The sequence below is a fragment of the Hippichthys cyanospilos genome, chromosome 3 (genome assembly GCF_059441005.1).
Source record: "Hippichthys cyanospilos isolate Australia breed blue-spotted pipefish chromosome 3, RoL_Hcya_1.0, whole genome shotgun sequence".
NCBI lineage: Eukaryota > Metazoa > Chordata > Actinopteri > Syngnathiformes > Syngnathidae > Hippichthys > Hippichthys cyanospilos.
In genome coordinates this window covers 17685421-17709449 of record NC_142371.1, presented here as the reverse complement: position 1 = coordinate 17709449, position 24029 = coordinate 17685421, and the positions used below count along the sequence as shown (strand labels likewise).

The 24029-nt window shown below is 43.5% G+C and overlaps 4 protein-coding genes across 6 annotated transcripts in view; 2 read left to right on the top strand and 2 right to left on the bottom strand.

The window, feature by feature from the left end:
• The window catches only part of LOC148426028 (hemicentin-1-like), a 14708-nt gene extending 9340 nt beyond the window's left edge, over positions 1-5368 (bottom strand). Inside the window, exons 1-9 of the mRNA XM_088409622.1 lie at positions 5320-5368; positions 4113-4445; positions 3525-3806; positions 3173-3436; positions 1855-2133; positions 1494-1763; positions 1130-1408; positions 789-1055; positions 9-284 (exon numbers count right to left, since the gene is read on the bottom strand). Of these exons, the coding sequence (XP_088265748.1) occupies positions 9-284; positions 789-1055; positions 1130-1408; positions 1494-1763; positions 1855-2133; positions 3173-3436; positions 3525-3806; positions 4113-4445; positions 5320-5368 (2299 nt within the window). The remainder of the gene's footprint in view (positions 1-8; positions 285-788; positions 1056-1129; positions 1409-1493; positions 1764-1854; positions 2134-3172; positions 3437-3524; positions 3807-4112; positions 4446-5319) is intronic.
• A 306-nt stretch (positions 5369-5674) lies between these two features.
• LOC148426027 (cell adhesion molecule CEACAM1-like) lies at positions 5675-12855 on the bottom strand. Its single transcript, XM_088410491.1, has 6 exons — positions 12599-12855; positions 8984-9126; positions 8601-8924; positions 7674-7949; positions 7347-7592; positions 5675-6237 (listed from the first exon to the last, which is right to left on the bottom strand). Exons 2-6 carry the CDS (start codon positions 9033-9035, stop codon positions 6164-6166), a joined length of 972 nt encoding a protein of 323 aa, XP_088266617.1. The 5' UTR covers positions 9036-9126; positions 12599-12855; the 3' UTR covers positions 5675-6163.
• On the top strand, positions 10191-15637 carry LOC148426026 (cell adhesion molecule CEACAM20-like). 2 transcript variants are annotated; one of them, XM_088410490.1, is made up of 9 exons: positions 10317-10330; positions 11387-11504; positions 11601-11719; positions 12558-12836; positions 13685-13942; positions 14077-14185; positions 14800-14846; positions 14916-14947; positions 15144-15637. In XM_088410490.1, the coding sequence occupies exons 3-9, from the start codon at positions 11689-11691 to the stop codon at positions 15375-15377; spliced, it is 990 nt and encodes a 329-aa protein (XP_088266616.1). In that variant the 5' UTR covers positions 10317-10330; positions 11387-11504; positions 11601-11688; the 3' UTR covers positions 15378-15637. The 2 variants fall into 2 exon arrangements, with proteins under 2 accessions (XP_088266615.1, XP_088266616.1); XM_088410489.1 differs by having other exon boundaries at positions 10191-10330; positions 11387-11719.
• A 1112-nt stretch (positions 15638-16749) lies between these two features.
• Positions 16750-23983, top strand: LOC148426025 (cell adhesion molecule CEACAM5-like). Of its 2 annotated transcripts, none has more exons than XM_088410488.1 (8): positions 16750-16904; positions 17344-17688; positions 18477-18761; positions 20061-20324; positions 21204-21383; positions 22373-22633; positions 22725-22815; positions 23508-23983. In XM_088410488.1, the coding sequence occupies exons 1-8, from the start codon at positions 16859-16861 to the stop codon at positions 23527-23529; spliced, it is 1494 nt and encodes a 497-aa protein (XP_088266614.1). In that variant the 5' UTR covers positions 16750-16858; the 3' UTR covers positions 23530-23983. The 2 variants fall into 2 exon arrangements, with proteins under 2 accessions (XP_088266614.1, XP_088266613.1); XM_088410487.1 differs by having other exon boundaries at positions 21204-21452.
• The last annotated feature ends 46 nt before the right edge of the window (positions 23984-24029 follow it).

Sequence of the window (24029 nt, the reverse complement as noted above, 5' to 3'; positions counted from 1 at the left end):
AGACTCACGCTGAACGAAGAGATGCAGCGGACGGCCGAGTCCCCAACTGACGCCGTTGGACACGTTGCAGCTGAAGGGTCCGCCGTCGTAGCGCGTCGCGTTGACGACGGTGAGCGTGGAGCCGCCGTCGCCGAGCACAACCCGCCGGCCGGCCGTCACCTCCGAGCTGCCGTTCAGCCACAGGAAGGAGAGTCCGGATCCGCCCGACCGGCAGGACATGGAGGCGGAGCTCAATTCAAACAAGACGCTCAGATTGGACGTCAAGGTCACGTTGGACACTGGTGCTGTCAATTTAGAAAAAAAAAAAAAAACTTTGTGTTAACAGTTTTCAAAGCAGAGGAAATCCAAATTTAGTCACATGAAAACAAAGAAAATTTACGACAAATGAAAAAATATTTATATTAAAAAACATACTGTAAAAATATACACACACATATATGTGTGTATTTTTGACATTTTTTACAGTACATTTTTTTAAATTATTCATGTTTTTTCATTATTTGTAAATTATTTACTGTGTTTTCATGACAATAGAGTATGTGTTTTAGTGTATATTTTTATGGTTAATGGTTTTTATATGTAGTTTTATTTATATATTTTTTCAATTATGTGGTTTTTGTTCATCATACATGTCTTTTTATTTGTTATTTTTTTAAATTTGCTGAGATAGGCCCTGTCATTTTCTCAGATTATTATTTAATTACACTCTCAATTTCAATGTAATGCCACGCAACATTACTTGGTTCGGACCAAGTTGAAGATCTCGAAACTAGCATACGTCGACTTACATTGTACAAAGATGGCCGACGGTTTCGTCGTTCGATATTTGGCAGTTTTGTTGTTAACGGCCCGGCAGCTGTAGTTCCCGCTCTGCTTCTCACTAGCATTCACTAGATTCAGATGCGGTCCTTGATGTGGCATCAGGTCTCCATTGAGGAGCCACCGAAACAGGGCAGAAGGTCTGGAAGCAGCTGAGCAGGACATATTGATGTCGGAGCCACTCTCAAAGTATTCCCCGGACGGAAACACCTTCAAATCAACGCTCTCCGGTCCATCTGCGGCAAAATAGGACCGAAACAAACCCTGAGTCAAAGCGTCAAGGACCGCGTCAAAACTTTGATCCGCTCACAGCTGACGGAGAGTCTGAGCGGGGGGCTGGTGGCGTTGCTGAAGTTATTGTAGACGTGGCACGTGTAGGGACCCTCGTCGTAGCGGCTCACGTTCAGGACGGTGACCACGCCGCCTTTCTCGTCTATCTGGATCCCGTCGCCGGCCGCCAACGGGGAGCTGCCGTTTCGCCAAATATACGAGGGGAAGGAGCCGCTCGAGGAACAGGAGAGCCTGACTGAGGTGCTGTGCTCTTCTACGTCTGCGCTGCTGGCAGCGATCGCCACGTTGGAGATTTCTGCTGTAGACCAGGCGAAAATAAGACATTGAAGCAAGAAAACATCATTCATCAATCTCAATTTATGGTATAATTGAATCAAACTTACATCTTTTCACAAGAACAGGGACGGATTCCGATGTTAGATTCCTCATTGTTTTGTCGTTAAAAGCTTGACAGCTGTAGTTTCCACTCTGACGCAAATGAATGTTCACCAGCTTGAGGGACGATCCGGCGTGGGCCAACGGGGCTTCGTTTCGGAACCAACGGAATCTCGGCGGAGGCCCGGAGGCCACCGAGCAGATGAGGTCAACGTCCGAACCTTCGTCGTAGATTTCTCGGGACGGCGAGCTCGTCAGGTTTATATTTTCTGGACCGACTATTGTGGGGAGGAGATCATTGATATAGCGTTTATTTAGATACATACAGTATATACGACGACGTGAAAGCAACTACGGTTCGCGACTCACAATGAACCGAAAGGATCACCGGCTCGCTGGTGCCGTTGCTGATCTGGTTGAAGACATGACACCGAAACGGTCCCAGATCGTAGCGGGTCACGTCGACGATGGTAAGCTTGGAGCCTCCGGCCGTGATCTGGACCCTGCCGCCGCCCGTGATCTCTGAGCTCGCGTTCAGCCAGCGGAAAGAGGGCGTGGTCCCGGTAGAGGAGCAGGACAGACTGACGGGACCAGTGAATTCTAAAAGTTCTGTACTGTTAGTCTTCACCTCCACTCTAGAAACTGGAGCTGTCAAAAGAAATAACAAAGGGATTAGGAAAGGTTTTTGGGGAGAGAAACTACAAAAATGGCCTATGAAATATTGCAATAACAATACCGCAGTTGCTAAACATCCAATCAGCTATTTGGACGACAGTGGACAGAAGAACGTCAACCTACTCTAACCCGGACAACCTGTTTTTATCGTACTTCATATCCGTGTAATTCTTAAGATCACTTCTTCTCGTCTGGTCAAGACCAGACTGAGAACTACCGTGATCAGTGAAAACCACAGATCTCCAAAACTCTTTGTTTTGTCCCTCGACCTCTTGAAATCTTGGTCGCCTCTGCCTCAACTTCCAAAAAAAGTCTTGGTTATGTTCTTGTCGTTACCTCCAGAAATCTCAGTCCTTTCTGTTTCAACTGATAAAAAGTCTTAGCCTTGGTCTCGATCTCCAAAACTCTTGAATTCGTCCCTCTCTCATCCTCCAAAAAACTTGGTGGTCTTTGTTTCGGCTTCCAAAAAGTCTTAATCTTTGTCCGGATTTCCAAAACTCTTGGACTTGTCCCTGTCGCAACTTCCAAAGATCTCAAGCGTCTCTGTCTCAACCTCCAAAACGTCTTCATCTTGTCCCTGTCTCCACCTCGAGCAGTTTTAGTCATTTCTGTTTTGATTTACAAAAGGTCTTGGTCTCTATCTAGATCTCCAAATGCCTTGGTTTGTCTCCAAAAGTCTTAGTCATCTCTGTCTTGATCTCCAAAAGTCTTGATAAAGTCTCGCTCCAGTGCTCCGAAACTCTTGGTCTCGTCTTTAGACCGACCCCCAAAAGTCTTGGTCGTCTCTATTGCGAGCTCCATAACTCTTGGTCTCGTCTCTGGTTCGACTCCCAAAAGTCTTGGTCATCTCTATCTCGATCTCCAAAACTCTTGGGTCTTTTCTGTCTCGACCTCCAGAAGTCATGGTCGTCTGTCTCAACTTCCAATAAGTCTTGGTCTTGTGTCTGTGTCAATACTCTCCAACCTCACGATGCGGTCTTGATTTGGACCACATCGCAATATCATAACATACCTAAAATATTTACAGTCGAGCGTCTGGTTTTGGACTTCATTGTTTTGTTGTTATAAGCGAGACAGCGATAGTTCCCGCTCTGAATGTCTCGAACATTCTGCAGGCTGAGATCAGGTCCGGAAGCGAGCAACGGGTCTCCATTTAGGGTCCACTGGAACACCGCAGGAGGTCTAGACTCAGCAGAGCAGGTCAGGTTGATGTCGGAGCCTTCCAAGTGGTATTCCAGCGACGGGGATGTTGTCAAACGGATGTTTTCGGGGCCATCTGCAGATGGGGTCAAGTGAGGTCAACCGCAGGGTCATCAGCAGTGCTTTCGACACCGGTGGGAAAAGGATTATGGATAGGAGCTCACAGCTGATGTAGAGGTGGACCGGGTCGCTGGTGCCATTACTGATCACATTGAACGCATGGCACCTGAACGGCCCTTGGTCGTAGCGGGTTACGCGAGTTAAGGTGAGCTCGGATCCTCCGCCGGTGATCTGAACCCTGCCGCCGGCCGTCATCTCAGAGCTCCCGTTCAGCCAGCTGAAAGACAGTCCGGAACCGGCACTGGTGGAGCAGGACATAGTGACTGGTTTGTTGGACTCCAACAGGTCTGTTTTGCTAGGAATTAAGACCACTCCGGAGATGCGTTCTGTGAAAAGAAATGTCAAGCTTGTGGTTATCTACATCTTCTGTTTTGGAACTATGAACAAAAATTTCAACCTGGGTCTCATCAGACCATTGCCATTTTTCCATGTCTTTGCAATGCATGTATTTAGTTATTTGAGTACTAAAGGTAAACAAGGTCTATGTTTGATTATTCTCAAATGTACAGTACTTCATGGGAGAAATAGTCTATTCCGGTAGCTTGCATCCTTCAGATAGCGGCCTTATTCTTAAACGTACCTTGGCCACCCTCATCAAAATAAAACCCCGAAAGGGCAAAAGTGCAACATACCATGCACGTCCAGTTTACAGTTTCCTCTCTGCTGAGCTCCGCCGGCCGGTATGACGGTGACCGTGTAATCCCCGGCATCTCTCAGGGTCACGTTCCTCAGCTCGAGAGATCCCGTGCGCGGGAAGAGGCTGATCCTGTTGCCGTACTCTGGCGTCGTCACGTTTACGCTACTGGAGGTTATGATAGGAGCGGCGGCGCCGTGGATGTCCGAAAAGCTCCAGGTGATCACCAGGAACGGCGTCGCCGGCGGGGTCACCGTTGTGGTGAACGTCACCGTTTCTCCGACGCTCGCCGCCAGATTGTCGGGCAGCACGCCGGCCGCGTGGCTCGAAGCTGGGGATGACAAGATCCGACATCGGATAATCTGCTTTTCGTCTCGTTCGCTGCTGGTCCGGTAAAAATAGATTTTGAAAGGTCAATGACATTGAATGAAAAATTACGACGATAGCCGTCAATGGCAGCGAAGGAGTAAAAGACAATATAGAACCACACAAAATCCTCTTTAATCTATCTTTACTTTTTTTTTTTAATTTTTAAACGCCATTGACGTGTAAATGCGTCATCAGGAACTCGACTGAGGCGCACCGTTAATGTCAATTGATGTCAACATTGCTAACAACGGCCAGCAGAGGGCAGCATTTGAAAATGCCTGCATGTAAAAGAATTGACCATGTTGATTTCGAACGTTATAATACTGCAGAGTAAAGAGTACAAATACTACTGTAAGTGTTTCACTTACATGAATTAATCCAACAAATATAAACGTATACAATCCGAAGAATAATAATGAGGATTTGATGGTAACATCAATAATATTATCACAATGACTTAGGGAAACCAAAGCAGGAAAAAAAAATGAATAAATGAGTCATTTGTACGGTATTTTTATTATTGAAAATGTAAACTATTATTGAACCTATTGAAACGGTAGACTATTATCTGAGCATATTCATATTTTCACACTGAACTTGTGGTAGTTAACTCAGCATCAGTGTTTGTTAAAATATTGGCAATAATTAATTATTTTTTTCCTAATACTTTTCAGGTGATAGGCTTAAGGAGGGTCTAAAAATGACTTGCACTATCTGACTTAAGATGAACTGTATTTAAAAGATAGACATATTTTTAAAAGATGGGCTCAAATCCTGTACATCAATATTGCAATCTTACACTTCTTACAATATGTATAAAAAAAGTCAAAGCTGACCTGAGAGGGCTCCCAGAACAAGTAGCAGAAGAATCGCGGATCCCGTCATAGCGGCAGGCTCCAGACATCAATAAACGATTCCAGAGAGGAGGTGCGATTAATACGCCGGTTCCAGGGGAGGAGCGTCAACTTACCTCAACCTGTACTCGCTCCAACGTTTTTTTTTCCCCCAACACAAACCTTTCAAATTCAGTTCGGTATTGTATGAAGCATTCAAGTACTTTATTTATTGTCAGAAATGATATTGACAAAACAAAGATTTTCAAGATCAATTCCCAATACCTGTGATGAAAATTTAAGGTCATGTTATTAGTTTTTTTTTAATTATAATTTACTGAAATGCACCCGTATTTATTATTACCAATAATCAAATCGAATTAAAGTAAACATCTGGAACAAGCAGGCAAGAATGTCCTCAAGTGGTTCATTATTTACGCAAACAAAACATGGGCTGTATTAGCGCTTGGCAAGGAAAATAAACCTTGATACGCTAACACGACTTTTGATAAGTGTTTATGGACTCGGCCGTCCCCGATAAGACGTTATCAGAAACCTATCACAATGATGATCGCGCTCCGGCGCGTAATAAAAGAACAAAGTCAAAACGACGGAAAGGTCAAATCGGGTTGAGCTTGATGCGTTTTCGAGCGGCGCAGGCGCTAAGGAAATTAGCACAAACGGCTGTCGAAATGAAGTCACGTTAAAAGCCGCGAGTCATTAAACGTGACGGCGAGAGTCGCGTCTCCCGCTGTCGTTTTTATTGAGATGTCGGCCTGCGCTTTAGCTAATGGGGGATAAGATCGGGGGAGGGGCAAAGGTGCATGAAGTGGCGCCATTTTTTTTTTTAGATCATGTTGAGTCCCAGTGATGTCAAGACTGCGCAAAGGGCCAGCGACATGCGGAGGGACACGCAGGAATCTGCGTGGGAACACAAACATCACATCAGCTTGGATTTGCAAACAATGCAAAATTGCGTTTCAAAATGGCCTTTCACGAAGCCACGCCCCAAAGAAGGTGAGCGAGATACAGACCACTATGATGAGGCACAAAAGCGTCAAATTGCAGAAGGGGATAGAGTCCGGATGGATGGAGCTAACAAATGGATGGATGGATGGATGGATGGATGATGGATGGATGGATGGATGGATGAATAATGGATGATAGATGGATAGATGAGCTAACAGATGGATGGATGGATGGATGGATGGATGGATGGATGGATGGATTTAACTAACAAAAGGATGGATGGAAGGATTGATGGAGTTAAATGGATTGATGGATGGATTGACAGGTTAATGGATGGATAGAAGGATGGATGGATGGATGGATGGATGGAAGAACAAATGAATGGATGAACTAATGAATGGATGGATGGATGGATGATTGGATGGATTGACAGGTTAATGATGGATGGATGGAAGAACAAATGAATGGATGAACTAATGAATGGATGGATGGATGGATGGATGAACTAAAGGATGGGTGGATGGAAGAACTCATGAATGTATGAACTATTGAATGGATGGATGGATGGATGGATGAACTAAAGGATGGGTGGATGGAAGAACTCATGAATGGATGAACTAATGGGTGGATGAACTAAAGGATGGGTGGATGGAAAAACTAATGAATGATGAACTAATGAATGGATGGACGGATGAACTAATGGATGGATGGATGGTTGCACGGACGGATGGAACAAAGAGGGATGGATGACAGATGGATGATTAATGGATGGATGAACCAAGGGTTGTGGATGGAGCAATAAATGAAGAATGAATCGATGAATAGCGATGAAATAGTCACGCAACACTATAGTAGTACTGCTCAGTTGCCATTGTACTTCCTTTTTTCATATTTTGAGCCTACGCGTGCACGCAAATACCGACTGCCGTTTCCTAGCTTCAGTGAGTAAAATGACGACACAAAAAAGGGATAATATTTCACTAGGAACGCCGTCGAACTTCAGTCGTGATGAAGGGGCGAGGTTTTTTAGTGAGAGGCCAAGGTGCGTCGAGCTTACGTACCCTGCAAGTCGTGTTCGGTCGAGACTTCCAATCCGGTGATGTGGTTTCGCGCCGTGCAGGTGTACTTGCCCAGGTGTCGCTTTTCCATCTCCTCGATAAAGTAGCGCTGGCCGGACGCGAGCGTGCGCTTGAATTTCCAGGTGAACTTGGCCTTGGGCAGCGAGTCGGCCGAGCAGAGCAGCGCCACGCTGTCCTCCAGCTCGGCGCCGACCGGATCTTGATCGATGAAGGGTTCGTCGGGCCCGTCTGAGCGGAAAAAAAACCCGACGGTGGGTTACCCGGTTGGAGCGGAAATTTGGACGCCATCTAAAACGGCGAAGAACTTACAGAAGACGGTCAGCTTGCACTTGGCTGTAGCGAAGCTGATGGCGTTACTGACGTTGCAGAGAAAGACGCCAGTGTCCTGCCTGCGGACGGGGCTGATGGACAACACTCGTCCATCGTCGTAAAAGAGGAATCTTTCGCCGGGGACAAGCGGTTTGCCTTTTCTCATCCACTCTCTGTTGGTCACCGCGCCGTCGGCGTCGCAGGTCAAGTTGAGCGAGCTTTGACCTTCAATCAGGTTTTCAGTGGGGCAGGCCATAGCGGGGATGGACACCGTACCTGTGGGGGGGGGGGGACATGTCCTGGAAAATGAATTTTGAATTGCTTGTACACAAACGGTTTGGTTTTGGTCTTGTTTGAAGGTCCATCAAGTACACTTTTAAAGTTTTTCTATCTGTTCATTTAACTAGGCCACCATTCACCATTTTGACATTACTATACTGTCTAAAAAACTATAGGTAAGCAGAGCTGCAATGATGTGAAATGGGTCTCCTTCTTCCACATAATTTTTGAAGCATTTTAGCCAAGATATGACACACTGCTGGTACTGTGTTAACTAAACTGTCATGCCATGTTGAACTTTGACATGTAGACACTAAATGGGTGAGATTTCAGCTCCCTATGTTTTCTTTCCATCCTTTCCCTTCAATGTGAAATGGGTCACTTTCTTCCACATCATTTTTGCAGTACTTTAGCCAAGATATGACACACTGCTGGTACTGCATTAACTAAACTGTCACGCCATGTTGAACTTTGACACGTTGTCACTATATGGCTGAAATTTCAGCTCCCTAGTCTCTAGCGGATTCCCCTTTGATTTGGAATTCCTCTGATGTAAAGCTCAAACGGTGGGACAAAAACAGCGCACAAGACGGGGGAATGGTAGCGAAAGGTTGCGTTCTGAGAGTGACGTCAGCTCATCCTACTCACTTAGCACGTCCAATTTGACGGATCCCTGAATGGGCTGGGCGGCATGCGGGATGATGACCAGCTCATATTCCCCGCCGTCGTCCTCCGTCAGGTTGGCCAGCACCAAAGATCCCGTGCGTTTATCCAGCGTGATCCTGCCCCGGTAGCCTTCCCCCACCACGTCCACGTTGGTGGAGGTGATGACGCTGACGGTGGTGTTGAAACTCCACGTCAGCGCCAGGAAGGCTTCCGACGTCGGCGTCAGGGACGTGGCGAAGGTCACGCTCTGCCCCGGTGTCCCGCGGAGCGAGTCCGCGGGGATTATCCCGGCTCCGTGGCAAAGACCTGCAAAAAACGTCGCGGCAGTTAGCGTGGCGCGCGGAATTGGAAAACGGAGCTTTTACCTGAAACGAGCAGCGTGAAGACGGCGAGCCGGCAAAACGTTTTGGACAGCATGGCGTTTTGGTCTTTCTGCTCCTCTTCTGTTATTGCGTAACTTGCGCGTGCTCCGTTTGAGCGGCGATGGAAGGAGTACCTTGGAGATTATCTGCAATAAACAAGTCATGATATCAACAAGTTTGATACTCAGCGCGATTAATTATTAGCGACAGTTTGCGGCAAGGAGTCGGGAGCGTGAGATGCGTTTTCACAAAACCGGCCTCGTGTCGGGGAGATTAGTTTGAGATTATTGATTGGTTATCTATTGAAAATATTCAATTAATTTTTATACTTTACATTACAAAATCATCTCACGGGCTGGATTAAAACCATTCGGAATTTGCCCGTGAGCCATACGTGTGACACACATGGTTTTTATTAATATAACTTTAAAAGTGCTTTAAAACTTCAGATATATTATTCTTTTCTAATATTGTCCAAAATAGCACAAGCACAACCTCACTATTAATCACAAAAAAAAATTCACATTTCCATTGATCATAAAATATTTCAAGTTGGTCATTAATTGAAAATGTTCTTTTTATACTTTACATGACAAAATCATTTCGCGGGCCGGATTAAACTGGGCCGTGGGCCAGAACCGCCCCGCGGACCGCATGTTTCATAGCTGCCTCAAGGTCTCCATTTTCATTTCCCGCAGCCAAAAAGTTCAAATTGTCATCCAAGTGTATGAATATGAGCCATTAGTAGGCAACGCCCACCATTAACGAATGTGCCAAAACATGAAACACATTTTTCTCAAAAACTAAGAATTTCAACTTTGCACATTCAAATTGCCGTAACTTTATTACATTTTCACAAAAACGTTTTCCATGTTTCCGTCCTTCAACACGTCTGATTCAACTAATATAAAAATACTTTTAACGACAATGAACTTTGTCGATTTTTGAGCTACCGCCATGTTTTGTCTATCATTTTAAAGCGAATGGAGCGTAGAATTCGAATATATCAATATCTCCGTTTTCGTTTTCGGAGACGTAAACCAGATTTTAGTGAGGACACGTCATGTATAAATAAATCCACTCCCGCGTAAATGAATTTCCCAAACAAACACGAGAGGGCGCTGCTGTACCAGATTTTTCGTTGAAGCTGTAACCCGCAACTTCCGTATTCACCCTTGGCCAAATGTTGATGGACGGACTATGGGCCAAATGCTCACTTGCTGGAAATTTCAAGCTGCCGGAAGAGCGCATTTTTTGTGGTACCTGACGCGATTGCCACATTTTCTCCTCGACAGGAAGATGAAATGGAAACACTAGCAGTGTTTTGTTGCGTCTTTGTGACTTTTGCAGGTAAGGCTGCCCAGCGTCTGAGCGCTCATTTTGTTTGATCTAAAAATGTCAAACGTTTAAATATTCAACCCAATGTTGGAAGTCATTTTTCATTATACAGACTTCTTATTGGATTATTGGTTAAAAAAACAAGATAGCAGTTTAAAAACTGGATATAAATCAAATTTTGTCAATGCTTTTTGAAAACTTGCAACTTTCTTGATGAAATGTGACTTTGTGAATGGGTTTACACACAAAAATACTTTTGAAATTTTTGGACAGTCAAACACACCTCCGGGTCAAAATGACCCGGAAATAGTATCACTCTTTCCAGGAGGGAATAAAAAGATTTACATGATTTGTTAGTTATCGGGATTACATGCCAAAAAAAAAACGTACTTGATCCCGGGTCAAAATGACCCACCTTGTTATTACTATTCCAAAAAATATACACAAAACAGTTATAAATTATTTAAATGTCCTTTGTTACTTTGTTAATAGATTCACACACACACATATTTTCGATACTTTTGGATAATACACACAAAAATACAATTGAAACCTTTGGATTATCAAACACGCCTCTGGGTCAAAATGACCCAGAATTATTATAGCAGTTTCTGAGGATGGAGAAAAAGGAATCTATTGATTTGTTTGGAACTCAGATAATTACAAACGATCTGGGGTCAAAATGACCCAAAACGTTATTATTATATAAAATAAACAAACATAAACCACAGGTATAATAAATTGTCAATTCACTAATTTACTTTTTGTTCATCGGATTCTATACAAAAATTATTTTTGACAATTTTGCATAATTGAACACACCTCCGGGTCATACTGACCCAGAGACATTATTGCTGTTCCTGAGAAAATAACACATAAAACTGTTTAAAATAAAATATTGGATTTGAATCAGACATACTTTGGAGGCATTTGGGGTGATGATTCGCGCCCCGGGTCAAAGTGACCCGGCTACATCGTTGCGTTTCCTTGCAAACAAGCGTAACAGGAGGGTAAAAATGTTTTTGACTGTAATAATAGAATTGAAAGTCGTTCCGTTCCGTCCTTCAGGTTTAACGGCAGGATCCGGCGTGTTGCCCGACGGGCCTCTCGCGGCAGCCGTGGGAGGCTCGGTCCTGTTCGACGCCACCGCCCCCCCACCTACGACGCCCTACCTAGCGGTGGCCTGGTACTTCTTCAACGGCACCCACAAAACATTAGTGATAACGGCCGCGGTGAAAAACCGTACCGGGCCCGAGTATCAAGGCAGGATCACGCTTTTCAGACAGACAGGATCACTGGAACTCCGCGGGTTGGCGCTGAACGATAGCGGGGAATACCGGCTTACCATCACACAGGACGACGGCTCCCCGATGGAGGGGTCCACCAGACTGGAGACGCTGGGTGAGCAGAGTATCTTTACGTACATGCGTTGGGTCAATCTTGAAGGGGATTTTATTTGTACACGTCAAAAGAGGAAACAACTCCCCCTTTTCCACAGCGTTTGTTCTCATTAAATTCATTAAGAAAGTTCCCTCGTTTAACGTGGGGGATACCTTCCATAAATACCCACAATTTGGGAAATCCGCAAAAATAGAGCTGAAATTTTTTGTGGGTATCACACACACTTTTGGACAATACACACAAAAGTACTATATATATATATATATATATATATATATATATATATATATATATATATATATATATATATATATATATATATATATATATACTGTATATATACTGTATATATACTGTATATATATGTGGATTCTCTTTTTTAAGAGTATGTTTTTTATGCAGTCATCATCGATATTTTTTTTGTCTTTTATGCTTTTTCACACTGTGTGTTTATTTTACTAGATTTACCATACTTTTTTTCATTTACTATTTCCATTGACCTTATTTTTTTCATTTACTAGAAACGTTTTTTTTTCATGATATTTTTTCATTAACAGGATATTTTGTTCATGAACGTTTTTTCATTGATCCGAAATTTATTTTCATTTAATTTTGATTTTGGTTACACTATGTTGTATAGGTTTTTCCATTTATTTAATTTTAAAGCTTTTTATCTATATATATATATATATATATATATATATATATATATATATATATATATATATATATATATATATATATATATATAAAGCATTCACACAAAAAATTATGATGACCACAATAAAAACAAACAAAAAAAAATGTTTTAATATGAATGTTTTTTTTTCATTAACAGTTCCAGTTTCCAACGTCAACTTAACGGCGGACCAGACTAACCTCGTGGAGTTGAAGAGCAACGTCAGTCTGTCCTGCTCTTCCTCGGGTTCCTCCGTGTCCTTCCATTGGCTCAACGGCAGCTCCGAGGTCTCGGCCGGCGAAAGGGTTCAGCTCAGCGATGGCGGCGCCACGCTCGCCATCGCCCCCGTCATGCGTTATGACCAGGGAGCGTTCGGATGTCGCGTTTCCAATCTCGTCAGTGAAGGCACCAGCGATTGGGCGCATCTTTCTGTCAGCTGTGAGGGCCGCTCGGGAAACATCTCACTCACTGAAACATTAGATACACATGCACAAAAAAAAACAGGATTTGAACATTAGCAACGTTTAACAATCTTAACAATAATTAACCTTGTATGTTTTGTTTTCTGTGATTTTTCACTGTTATTCTATTACAGAAGTGATCATTTTCGACTGGCAATCACATTTGATCGTATTTCAAAAGCATTACCAGTGGTGTTAAACATACAGCCCGCGGGCCAGTTCTGGCCCGCAAACGGGATCAATACGGTCCGCGAGATGATTTTGTAAAGTATAAAAATGAGCAGATTTCTTTTCAATAAATTAAAAACTTGAATTGTATCATGATTAATGTTAATGGAGATGCTATGCTTGTAATATTTTGGACAATATTCAGTATACAGGGTATTGACATACGCAGTTAACTCAGTCAATGCCAGCGACGTATTTTCACGTTTTATTTTAAAAGTCCAGACATTCAATTAATGTCCTTAATGTACTTAGGTATCTGGGATCGAATGCCTGGACTCTTGAAAAAAACGTGAAAATACATTCCTGGCAATGAACGAGTTAAAAAAAAAAAATGCAATTTTTTTTTTTTCTTCGCAATTGGCATTTGTTATACCAATACGTTTGAACGTAAAATAAGCAAACACTGTTTATTTATCGTTATTGTGGTTTTAATGATGTACAGTATGTTCTACATTTTCCCATAGTGCCTACGTGCAATACGCCAAAGCATTATGGAAAAAAAGACAGTTTCCGAAAGCATTTGCCGGTCAAAAATGATGAATCCACGTCGGCAGTTCCTTGCGTTCCAATGGACCAGCACCCGTCTCTGTCTTCCAGATGGTCCAGACCGCGTCCAGATCACAGGACCGAGCCAAATAAACGCAAAGCAGACTTTAACGCTAACCTGCTGGGCCCCGTCCGTCCCATCTGCCGCGTACGAGTGGACGCTGGAGAAGCACCCACAAGTGCTCCACAATTCGTCGACGTTTGTCAAAAACAACATCGACCTTTCCGACAGCGGAGACTACAGCTGTACAGCCAGAAACTATAAGACCGGGAAAAACCTGTCTGCGCTACACCGATTGGCTGTGACGGGCAAGTAGACGCCTCGATTCATAAACATCTGGAACATGCTGTAGAATCATAGCGTAAAATGTATGCTATATTTTTAGGATATTAATATTTACGCTGTATAATGAAGAAAAATTGATGGGTGCGTACGTTCACAGATGAAACCGTCACGGCGTGTGGGGCGGGCTGCATCGCCGGCATCGTAGTGGCGTCTTTAGTCATCGTTGCCGCAGTTGCTGGCGGCGTATGCGCCTTTTATCATCAACGGTACGTACATGACAAATTTGAAGCTGTACAATGTGCATTTTCGCAAAAACGGGCTTATGGCATGGAGATTTATTTTGAGTTTGATGAAAATACAAATTTTCGACAGAGATGTCCAGTTTGGGTTTTTGTAATAAACTCTTAAACTCTAAATACAGTTATTATTATTATCATTTTATTATTATACTTCGATTATTATACTTTGATTTGAACATTTTTGGTGGTAAATGAAAATAGAGCTCCTCTTATAAACTCTATTTTTATTGACCAGCAGTCAAAAGGTTCAAATCGAAGTATAATAATAATAATATAATAATAATAATAACATTTAAAAAATGATGCACAGCAATAAGAAATGAATGCGCCAAAACGTGTTTTGCTCAGGAATTTAATTTTCTCAAATCGGGAACCAATCCGGCGTGTCCCCCGCCTTCTGCGGGAATACAGCTGAGATAGGCATCAGCAAGCCGGAGACCCGAGTGCGGATAAGCGGCAATGGAAAATGAATGGACGGACAGAAGGATTTTCAAAGAAATTCTCGAATCGGGCGTGACTGATTGGATTGAATGCAATATTTCCCTCTGGTTTCTGAACGCTCTCGCAATGTCACAATACAGGAAAAAAGCAAAGAATCGGCGCGGCGGAAACGCCTCCGAAGGGACAGGTAAGCGTCAGAACGTTCACGTTCTTGCTTTGAATCAAATTCAACTGAATGTTTTTTTTTTTACTGCAGAGGGAAAGGAACAGGACAACACAGCGGATCAGGTAGAAAAATTCAGAAGAAACAGGGCGCAATTTCGCCCTTTACAACTTTGATTGAGAACTAACGAGCGCTGGCTAATGTTTGTTGGGGCTCGTAAATCTTTGGACTTTGAACCAGGAAGGAGGAAGTCTGCGTTATCTGCGTCTCGTTCCAGAAGTGGCTCTCTCTTATATTTATTCATCCGTTCCATTTTTGCAGCCGGAGTTGAACTACGCAGATCTGAGTATTCCCCGCCCAAGGGACGGCGGGAAGGTCCAGCTGGAGCTCAGAGAGAGCCAGACAGAATACGCAGAGGTCCGGGTGAACAACGCGCCTCCGTCCTACGACGCTCACATGCAACGGACCAAGAGGCCGGCCCCTCGGCCGCTCCGGGCCTACGGGGGCCGAGATCCACCCGGCCAACAGTTGGGACACGTGACCAAAGTTCCCTAAATGGCACGCTCGTGGCGGCTAGTCCGTGTGTGTGCGTGTTAATCATTGATCTGTTGACTGGGTGTCCCAAAAGCAGAACGCCGCTATTGTTAGATTCTTTGGCGTGTGATCGACTTGGGTGACTTAGCTAGGGCGCGGTGCTGCTGTGCATCTTCCTATCTATCAGGGGTCAGCAACCTGCGGTTCTGGAGCCACATGCGACACTTTCACCCTCATGTTGCGGCTCTCCGTGTTTAAAATAAATACAGTGGACCCCCGTGTTACGGCGTATCTGGCTTATGTTTTTTTCATGTTGCGATGTGAAATACTGAATTTTTTCGTCCCCTCTTTAGGGTATTTTCCCGACTTTGCAACTGTCATGACCCTAGGGGGTTGGCTGTATTTGTGTTGTTTTGTCTCCATCTGCAGGCTTTTAGGTAATTGCACTCATTTTCTGTTGCCGTCACATGACGGCGATGCTGGCCTGCTATTGGTCGGCCTCACTCTTTTCAAAAATGGAACGGTAAAGTTTTGTTCTATCGCGAGTGGTTACTAAACCGTATTTATAGTGCATTTTACTGCTTAATTCAAAGTTGAATGGACATTCCCAAGATCGCTAGTGATGTTAAAGAGAGAAGTAAGAAGATGATTTTTATGGAAACGAAGCAGGAGACAATCAAGAAAGCTAGCCTAGCCTAGGCTACCCTGACTAGGGAATATGGGCATAATAAGCGGCACTCAAACGTAAATAAATCCTTTCAATATGTTTCATTCCTGATGTTTTCTGATTGTATACATGTATATTATATATATATGGAGCACTTACTACACTATTTCAGTAGCAATGTTTAATATATATATATATGTACAATTTTGCTGTTTTTACCCGGGGTTCTAAAGGCATTAGCTATTTAACGTAGGTTTGGATTGCCCGCCATACGGCGAACTCGCCTTACGAGCCCAACCGCGGAACGGATTCATCTCGTAACACGGGGGCCCACTGTAGATGCTTGGTTCAGATCGACTACGCCCAGCCCTTAGAGCCAATCCTTGTCCCGAAGTTACTGATCCGACTTGCCGACTTCACTTACCCGCCTTGTTCTAACATGCCAAAGGCAGTTCACCTTGGAGACCTGCTGCGGTCCCTCCAAAGGTGCAGAAATCCTAAGAATTACAACTTAATATAGTATCTAAATTCAATTTCAATGGGACAATTAATGTAAATTAAACACCAGCGTACCCGAAACGTGGAAACTACGAGCTGCTATAGTTTTAGAGAGCATGGTGTCATTTTGAACTTTTACATGTAATAATTCGGTGGGCATTTCAGCTCCATGGTGTTTTTTTTCAATGCTTTCTGATGATAGTGATGATGTCAAATGGAAATCATAGAAAAAAATGACAAATGTTTAGTAACATCACAAAGCGTAAAGCAGTCGGGAGAGTATTAGTTTGTGTACTTGACAGCCGTTGAGACACGTTCTCCTATCGGGAACGATGAAATGGCCCAGTTAGCGATGTTCTGTTTTGTGCTCGCGGCAATTGCAGGTAAGGCACCGTTTGAGCATCCATCTGGGTTGAACCAAGCCTGGGCTAGCGCCTGTTTAAACCCTCCTGTTATGTTGTTTCTTCAAACCGACTCATTTGAAATTTCAACTAAACGTGGAAGGTCATTTTTCAGTACAATGCCCTCTTAAGGGCTGCGGTTTTGTGACATTCTGCGATTTTGACGACTTTCTTGGTAAATGAGCGAAACCCGCGTCAAAATTTTGGGTCCGCAGGACTCGCGGTACTAAAAAGATACGGGTCCCAAAAAGAATGTTTGGAGTCTCAAAGGTTTGGCAAGAAAAAGTACAAAGGGACCACGGGTCCCAAAAAGAATGTTTGTAGTCTCAAAGGTTTGGCAAGAAAAAGTACAAAGGGACCAATCGGTCACGCGTGCTGACCAACGATTCCAAGTTGAAAGCCGTTATGTTCCGTCCTTCAGGTTTAACGGCGGGATCCGGCGTGCTGCCCGACGGGCCCCTCGTGGCGGCCGTGGGAGGCTCGGTCTGGTTCAACACCACCTTGCCTCCCCGGGAAAACGACTTGGGGTCGGTGCGCTGGGACTTTACCAACGACACTCATAATGTAGAAGTTCTAAACCTAACCAAAGCTGAAATCACCGTTGGTCCCGAGTATGAGGACAGGGTCACCGTTTTCAGTGACACGGGCTCGTTGAAGATCAGCCAGTTGGCGCCGAGCGACAGCGGGGAATACCGGCTTTTCGTAACGCCGGATCCCGACAAGCCCGCCCAATCCTTCGGTGGCTCCATCGGACTGCGGACGCTTGGTGAGCACTTTTTTCCCGCGCGTCTAATCGGCGTTAACGTGTTACGGACAGCCGTTGGCTCATTCTTGAAGGGGATTCCAAATATACACAAAGGATGAAAGAGGGTGTGGCGGACACTAGGACCACCCAGTAGGCAACGTTGCTGTGCTAGTGCTTTACTCTTCGCATGCCATCGCAAAACTGATACAACAAAGTCCAAAACAGCAAAGACAAAGCCAACAGGTTCAAAGGATCATAGCAACATGCCTACTGGGTGAGAGACATGGTCCTAGTGTCCGCCACACAGCTCCCCCCCGAACACCCAGAAAGGCATAACGGAAAACCCCACAGGGTATTCACCAGTCTGGCACCCTGAGTCTCAGTCCGGTCCTGGGCGGTGTATGTGACACCAGTGGCCCTGGTGCGACAGGAGTAAGGGCGAGACGCTCAGCGTGAAAACCATGAGGTTTTTCTCGGAAAATAAGCTATAAATCAGCGTATACATTTTGGGCTGCGTGTGAAAAGTTTATTTCTTCCTTGGGAGGGCTTGGGGAAAATATAATTGAGGCGCACAAGCTCAATATCCGTCAAGGGTGTCGGCTACCCTCTATTAAAAAAAGCCGCATTTGACAAAAAAATGTTTTATTTACTACCATTTTAAAAAGAGTACAGACCAAATGTCTTTTTGTAAAATTACGCCAAAAGTAATATCCCCGACATGCAGGTGCCTGCTTTTGTGAGTACGTGTATCATTTTAGTCCAACTGTATATGCTGTTTCACTTCCAGTATTTTTCATTTGCACCCGCAGTTCCAGTCTCCCAAGTCAAATTAACGGCGTCCAAAACCGACCTGGTGGAGACGATCTTCCCCAAGACCAAAATCTGTCTGTCCTGCTCTTCCTTGGGATCCTCTCTCTCCTACGAATGGTTGAAAGATGAACGGATATACTTTTCGTTCAGTCAGGGAAGCCGAATCAAAAGCCCCACGCTCGTCTTTCACCAGATAAGGCGTAATGACGAAGGCTGGTACAAATGCCTCGTGTCCAATCCTGTCAGTTATGGCACCAGCAATTCCGTCTTTCTTTCCGTCAGCTGTGAGGGCCGCTCCGAAAACATGTCACACACTAAAAACATTAGATCCACCCGCACCCAAAAAAAGAGGCTTTTAACATTAGAAACATTCTTAACTCATTCAATCCAAAGGACAGATTTTTCACACATTCTATCCCGGGTACAGTGGACCCCCGCCGTACCAAATTAATCCGTTCCGGGGTAAGGATCGTAAGGGGAAATCGTCGTATGGCGGACGATGGCTAATGCGTATAAAACCCCAGGTAAAAACATCAAAATGGTAGATCTATATTCAAAATTAGTGACAAAAGTATAGTCACGTAGTAGAGTAAGTGCTATTTAAAAAATAGATTAAAAGAAAAATATAACGAGATCCTCTTTAGCATGTCGGCATCTTAGCGACGCCGTCACGCCGACCAATAGCAGACCAGTATTTTAGCGAGGTATGCAGCGACGCATGAGCGTGGTGCGACTCGCAGAATCATACGCACGCTGACCGCCAAGTTTTCAAATTGTTGTAGATGTCGTAATGCGGGACAAAAAGAGGGGACGAAAAAAGGTAGTATTCCATTTTGTAACATGAAGATGCCGTAACCCAGGGGGCCACTGTATTAGGTAGGCATTAGTCAAGGGTGATAGCGCCTCTCCATAAAAAAAACGTACCGAATTTTCCGCACTATAAGGCTCACCTAAAAAAAAAATTAAAAGCTGATGGTGCGCCTTATATATGGATCAATATTGAGATTGGGATTCGTAGATGGGGAATGAACCGATAAAGTAAGCTTTACCTGTTTCTTTTGCTGTGTGTTTACAGTTGAACAAGGTTGGTCATATTGACATTGAGTTGAGTTATTTGAGTTATCGTTATTACTTTGAGTATTACTATATTGTGATTGAAAAAGTTTGAAAATATATCATTAATTGAGGGTGCGCCTTATGATCCGGTGTGCCTTATATAGGAAAGTTTTTTTTTTTTTTTTAATGTCATTAATCGAGGGTGCGCCTTATAATCCAGTGCGTCTTATATATGGGAATTTTTTTTTTTTTTTTTAAAAGTCATTAATCGAGGGTGCGCCTTATAATCCGGTGCCCCTTATAGTGCGGAAAATTCGGTATTTGACCAGAATTTAGTTATTACTATTTTAAAAGACGAGAATTCTCCATCCATGGCACTGAGTGAGTTAAAAATGGAACTTTCCCAGTATTAGGCTCATTTTCAAGTCAATTTACTGATTGCGTAGCGCGCTTTACAAGATTGCGCAGGCGTACCGAATGTTTCGGTCAGTGACAAGAAATTGTCATTTGTGCCCCATGCATTTCAGACGGCCCGAAATTTACAGGTATAACGCCGATCAAAGAAGACGTGGCAGATGGGTCTAACGTCAACCTTACGTGCAGGGCCGAGTCCAAGCCAGCGGCCAACTTTAGCTGGTTTTTCAACGGGAATAAACTGCCCGACGTCAATGGATCAACGCTCCACCTGCGTAAGATTAAACATTCCCAAAGTGGGCGCTACAACTGCCAGGCCTTTAACTCCAAGACCGGCAATAATGAGACATCTTCACAACAGGGCATTCGTGTGCTAGGTAAAGGACAAGGACCCTTTTCACCGCCTTTGATAGTTAGAGCCTTGCGGAAACGTTGGCGGGGCTGTTGCTATCGAATATTTATAACTTGTTTATTCACCACATTTGAGTTAGTATTCGGTGGCGACGAAGCAACAATATGACACCGGATGGATTAATGATGTAATCGGCAAATTTGTGAATTCGGTCATCGTTCTTCAAAGTAAAAGCAAGCGTTTGCAAATGTCTTAATTAGAATAAAGATAATAATCTGCAAGAATAAGCGTATAGAAATGAAAAAGTACTGCTAGGATCTGGACAAGTTGAAGCTAAACATTAGCGTTAACGATTACTCGATTAATAATATACTTGTCTGTTATTTGGACGATTACTTGTTGAGTTATTGATTACATTTGACGATTCTAAATAAACGTCAGCGATTGTGCCTTAAGGAAATATTAGTAGGGCTGTCGCTACGGGATATTTTTATAATCGAGTATTCTATTGATTAATCGTTGATTTTACATTGAAGTGTCTTGAAAAATCATTCTTGCCCCAGTCGAATTTTAGTTAGTATTGCTCGGTGGTAACAAAGCAACTGAGCAACAATTTGGATCCGGACAATTTGAAGCTAAATATTGGCGCTAAACGATTACTCGATTATTAATATACTTTTCAATTATTTGGACAGTCCATTAATTAAGCGGAACAAAATGCACATTTTCTACTTTATACGCGTTGAATGAAAGAATGAAGAAGAACGAAAGGTGAAAAAAATGTCCAAAAGTTCAAAGGGGGCTTCACTTTTTTTGCAAGGCGCCGTCTTGAAACGGGCTTAGGACAAATCTGTTGTATTTTTTTCTCTATGGTACCGATTACAATTCAAATTTTGCGCTGTAGGTCAAATTGACAACACCGCTATCAGCGTGTTAAATGAGCCAATTGAGGGGACGGCGTTTGACGCCACATGCAGTGCCTCGGGCAACGTCACATTCGTGCAATGGACCAAGCACGGCTCGAGTGACTTCTACTACAGGGGCAAAACCATGACCTTCGACCCCATCAGCAGACAAGATAGCGGTATGTATTGCTGTCGGATTGGCAACCCCATCTACCAGAAGGAAGCAAGAGTTAACGTCAACGTTAGCTGTAAGTCAAATGCTACACATTTGCTAACGTACCTTTTGTACAGTACAAATGATCCCAACGTATTTGCAAGTACGTTTGCGCATATTTGCCGGCTAAATGCTAACAAGTCTTTTCCGGACTGTAAGGTGCATTAATATATACAAAATATGAGCAAAAAATTGATTTTTGTCACGGATAAGCCGCACTGGACTATAAGCCGCAAGTAATAACATCAGATCTTTACGGAAAAAAGATGGTAGATGAAGTTGATCCTTTTTTCGAGTTATTTTATTTTCTTCAAACAATTCAGGAATTACTTTTGCGTGTTTGTTTTATTTCAAATCTCGAGTAACCCCTGAAGTTCCTTCAGGTACCCCCATTTGAGAAGCACTGCTCTACGGGACTGTGTGAAAAATTCGCCAGATACTTGCAAATACGTACGAACAGATTAGCGAAAGCAAGTGAGTGTACGCTAAAGGCTAACAATTAAGCATTTTTTCCAGATGAAAAACTTTTTGGGTTAACATTTCTAAGGCTTTATCACTGCACCGTGTGAAAAAAGTGCGATGCGTTTACATGTTCGGAAGATACTTGCAAAAAATGCTAACAACTAAGCATTTTCCACATAACGCCATGGTGTATGGCTAAATGGCATTGTGTGAAAAAAGTGATGCTTTTCGCCAGGAAAGCCAATGAACATGTTCCGTTCCACGCTAATTGCTAATGCTATTTTTTTTCCCAAAAACGATACCGGATATTTAAAGAAAATACAGTAAAAGAATACAAAATAAAGCATTCGCTCTACATGGCAATATGCTCAAAATTAAGTAAGCAAACTGTTTAGTCGTCCATTTTAAAGGCTTTCTCAGTTGTACATTTTTCGGCCATAATGCAGAGAACACTCTTGAGGAATTTCCACGACAAGCATTACTGTTTTGCAGATGGCCCAGAACTTGTTCAAATCTCGGGACCGAGCAAAATGGAAGCCAAGCAGACGTTGAGGTTAACCTGCTGGGCCGAGTCCGTGCCGCCCGCCACCTACGTGTGGACGCGACAGAACCAGTCGAAAGTGCTCGGAATTTCGCCAACCTTTGTCAAAGACAACGTTGACTCTTCCGACGGGGGGAACTACGTCTGTACGGCCAAGAACTACAAAACCGGAAAAAAAACCTTTGCGGTATACAGCTTGACTATACCATCAGGCAAGTGGAGGTCTTGATTCATGAACATCTGGAATATGCTGTAGAACGGTGCCCTAAAAGCGGAAAGACTGACGGTTGGATACATTCGCAGCGTGCGGGGCGGGCTGCATCGCTGGCTTCGTGGTGGCATTTCTCGTCTGCGCCGCGGTTGCCGGCGGCGTATGGGCCTTTAATCGCAAACGGTACGTACGCCGCAGCTTTAAGCGTACGTGATGACTTTTCACAAAACCAAACTCTTGTCGCAGAAATCTTTTGTGTTTGATGAAAATACGAATCTTGGACAAGTACGTTTACTTGTGCAGCGGACCCCCGTGTTACAGCCTCCCTGGCTTACGTTTTTTTTCATGTTGCCATACGGCAAATACGCGTGACATCTCACGCGGATTGACATCACAAATAATGCATTCCCTGAAGAAAGTTCCCAGAAACGGAAGAAACTCTAAAACCCCATCTGGGGAAAATTAGAAGCATTCAGACCCTCACCCAAACCCTCTAGATTACGTTAAGAGACCGTTTAGATGAAGAGTTTAAAAGAATGTACTTATGATTCAGTTAAATGTTTTAAACTGCTTCAAAATTGGAGCATAAATAGCATATCAAAATTTCAAAGAGGGTGTTGTAAAAATTGCAATAATAAAAATACATAACTGAAAAGCACAGGTGAAACAAAGAATTTACATGGCGATGACGGGTTTTTATGCGCTGTATAAAAGTCGCATCGGATTATAAGGCGCACTGTAAGATTGTGAGAAAATCCGAGGCTTTTGGGTGCGCCTTATAGTGCGGAAAATACGGTAACTGAAATCGCTGATCCAAACAATGATTTGAACATTGAAATCTTATAAAATTAGATTTTCATACCACTTTTTCCTAGCCACTTTACAAGATTGAGTTAAATGAAGCAGATCCGAGTCTTCCCCACCCAAAGGACGGCGGGAAGGTCCAGCTGGAGCATCTGGGAAAGCAAGACAGAATACACAGAGGTCCGAGTGAACAGCTGATGAAGAGGGCGGCCCCCCAGGCAGCTTACCAGGACAAAGACTAAAACTTTTACATCAGTTTGGTGATGCTCTTTTTTTTTTTTTCAACAAAACGGGTTACAAATAATTAAATGTGTGGTGTGTTTTCAAAATTCACGGTTGTGCTGTAAGCCCCGTGAATGCAGCAAATTTAGTTCAGGTACACGCTGGTCCTTGGATTTGCGTGTGGCTGAATGTTTTTATCTGATCAAGGTGAACGTAGCACATATTGAAGTATTCATTGAATGATTTCAAACGGATAAAGTGGACTGAAAATGCCACGTCAATGTATCTCAAAAGGACCATTAAACTTAATTCTTTTCAATCATCACATTGGTTAATTTGGTTGATTTTTCACCTTTGGAAATTCGTATACT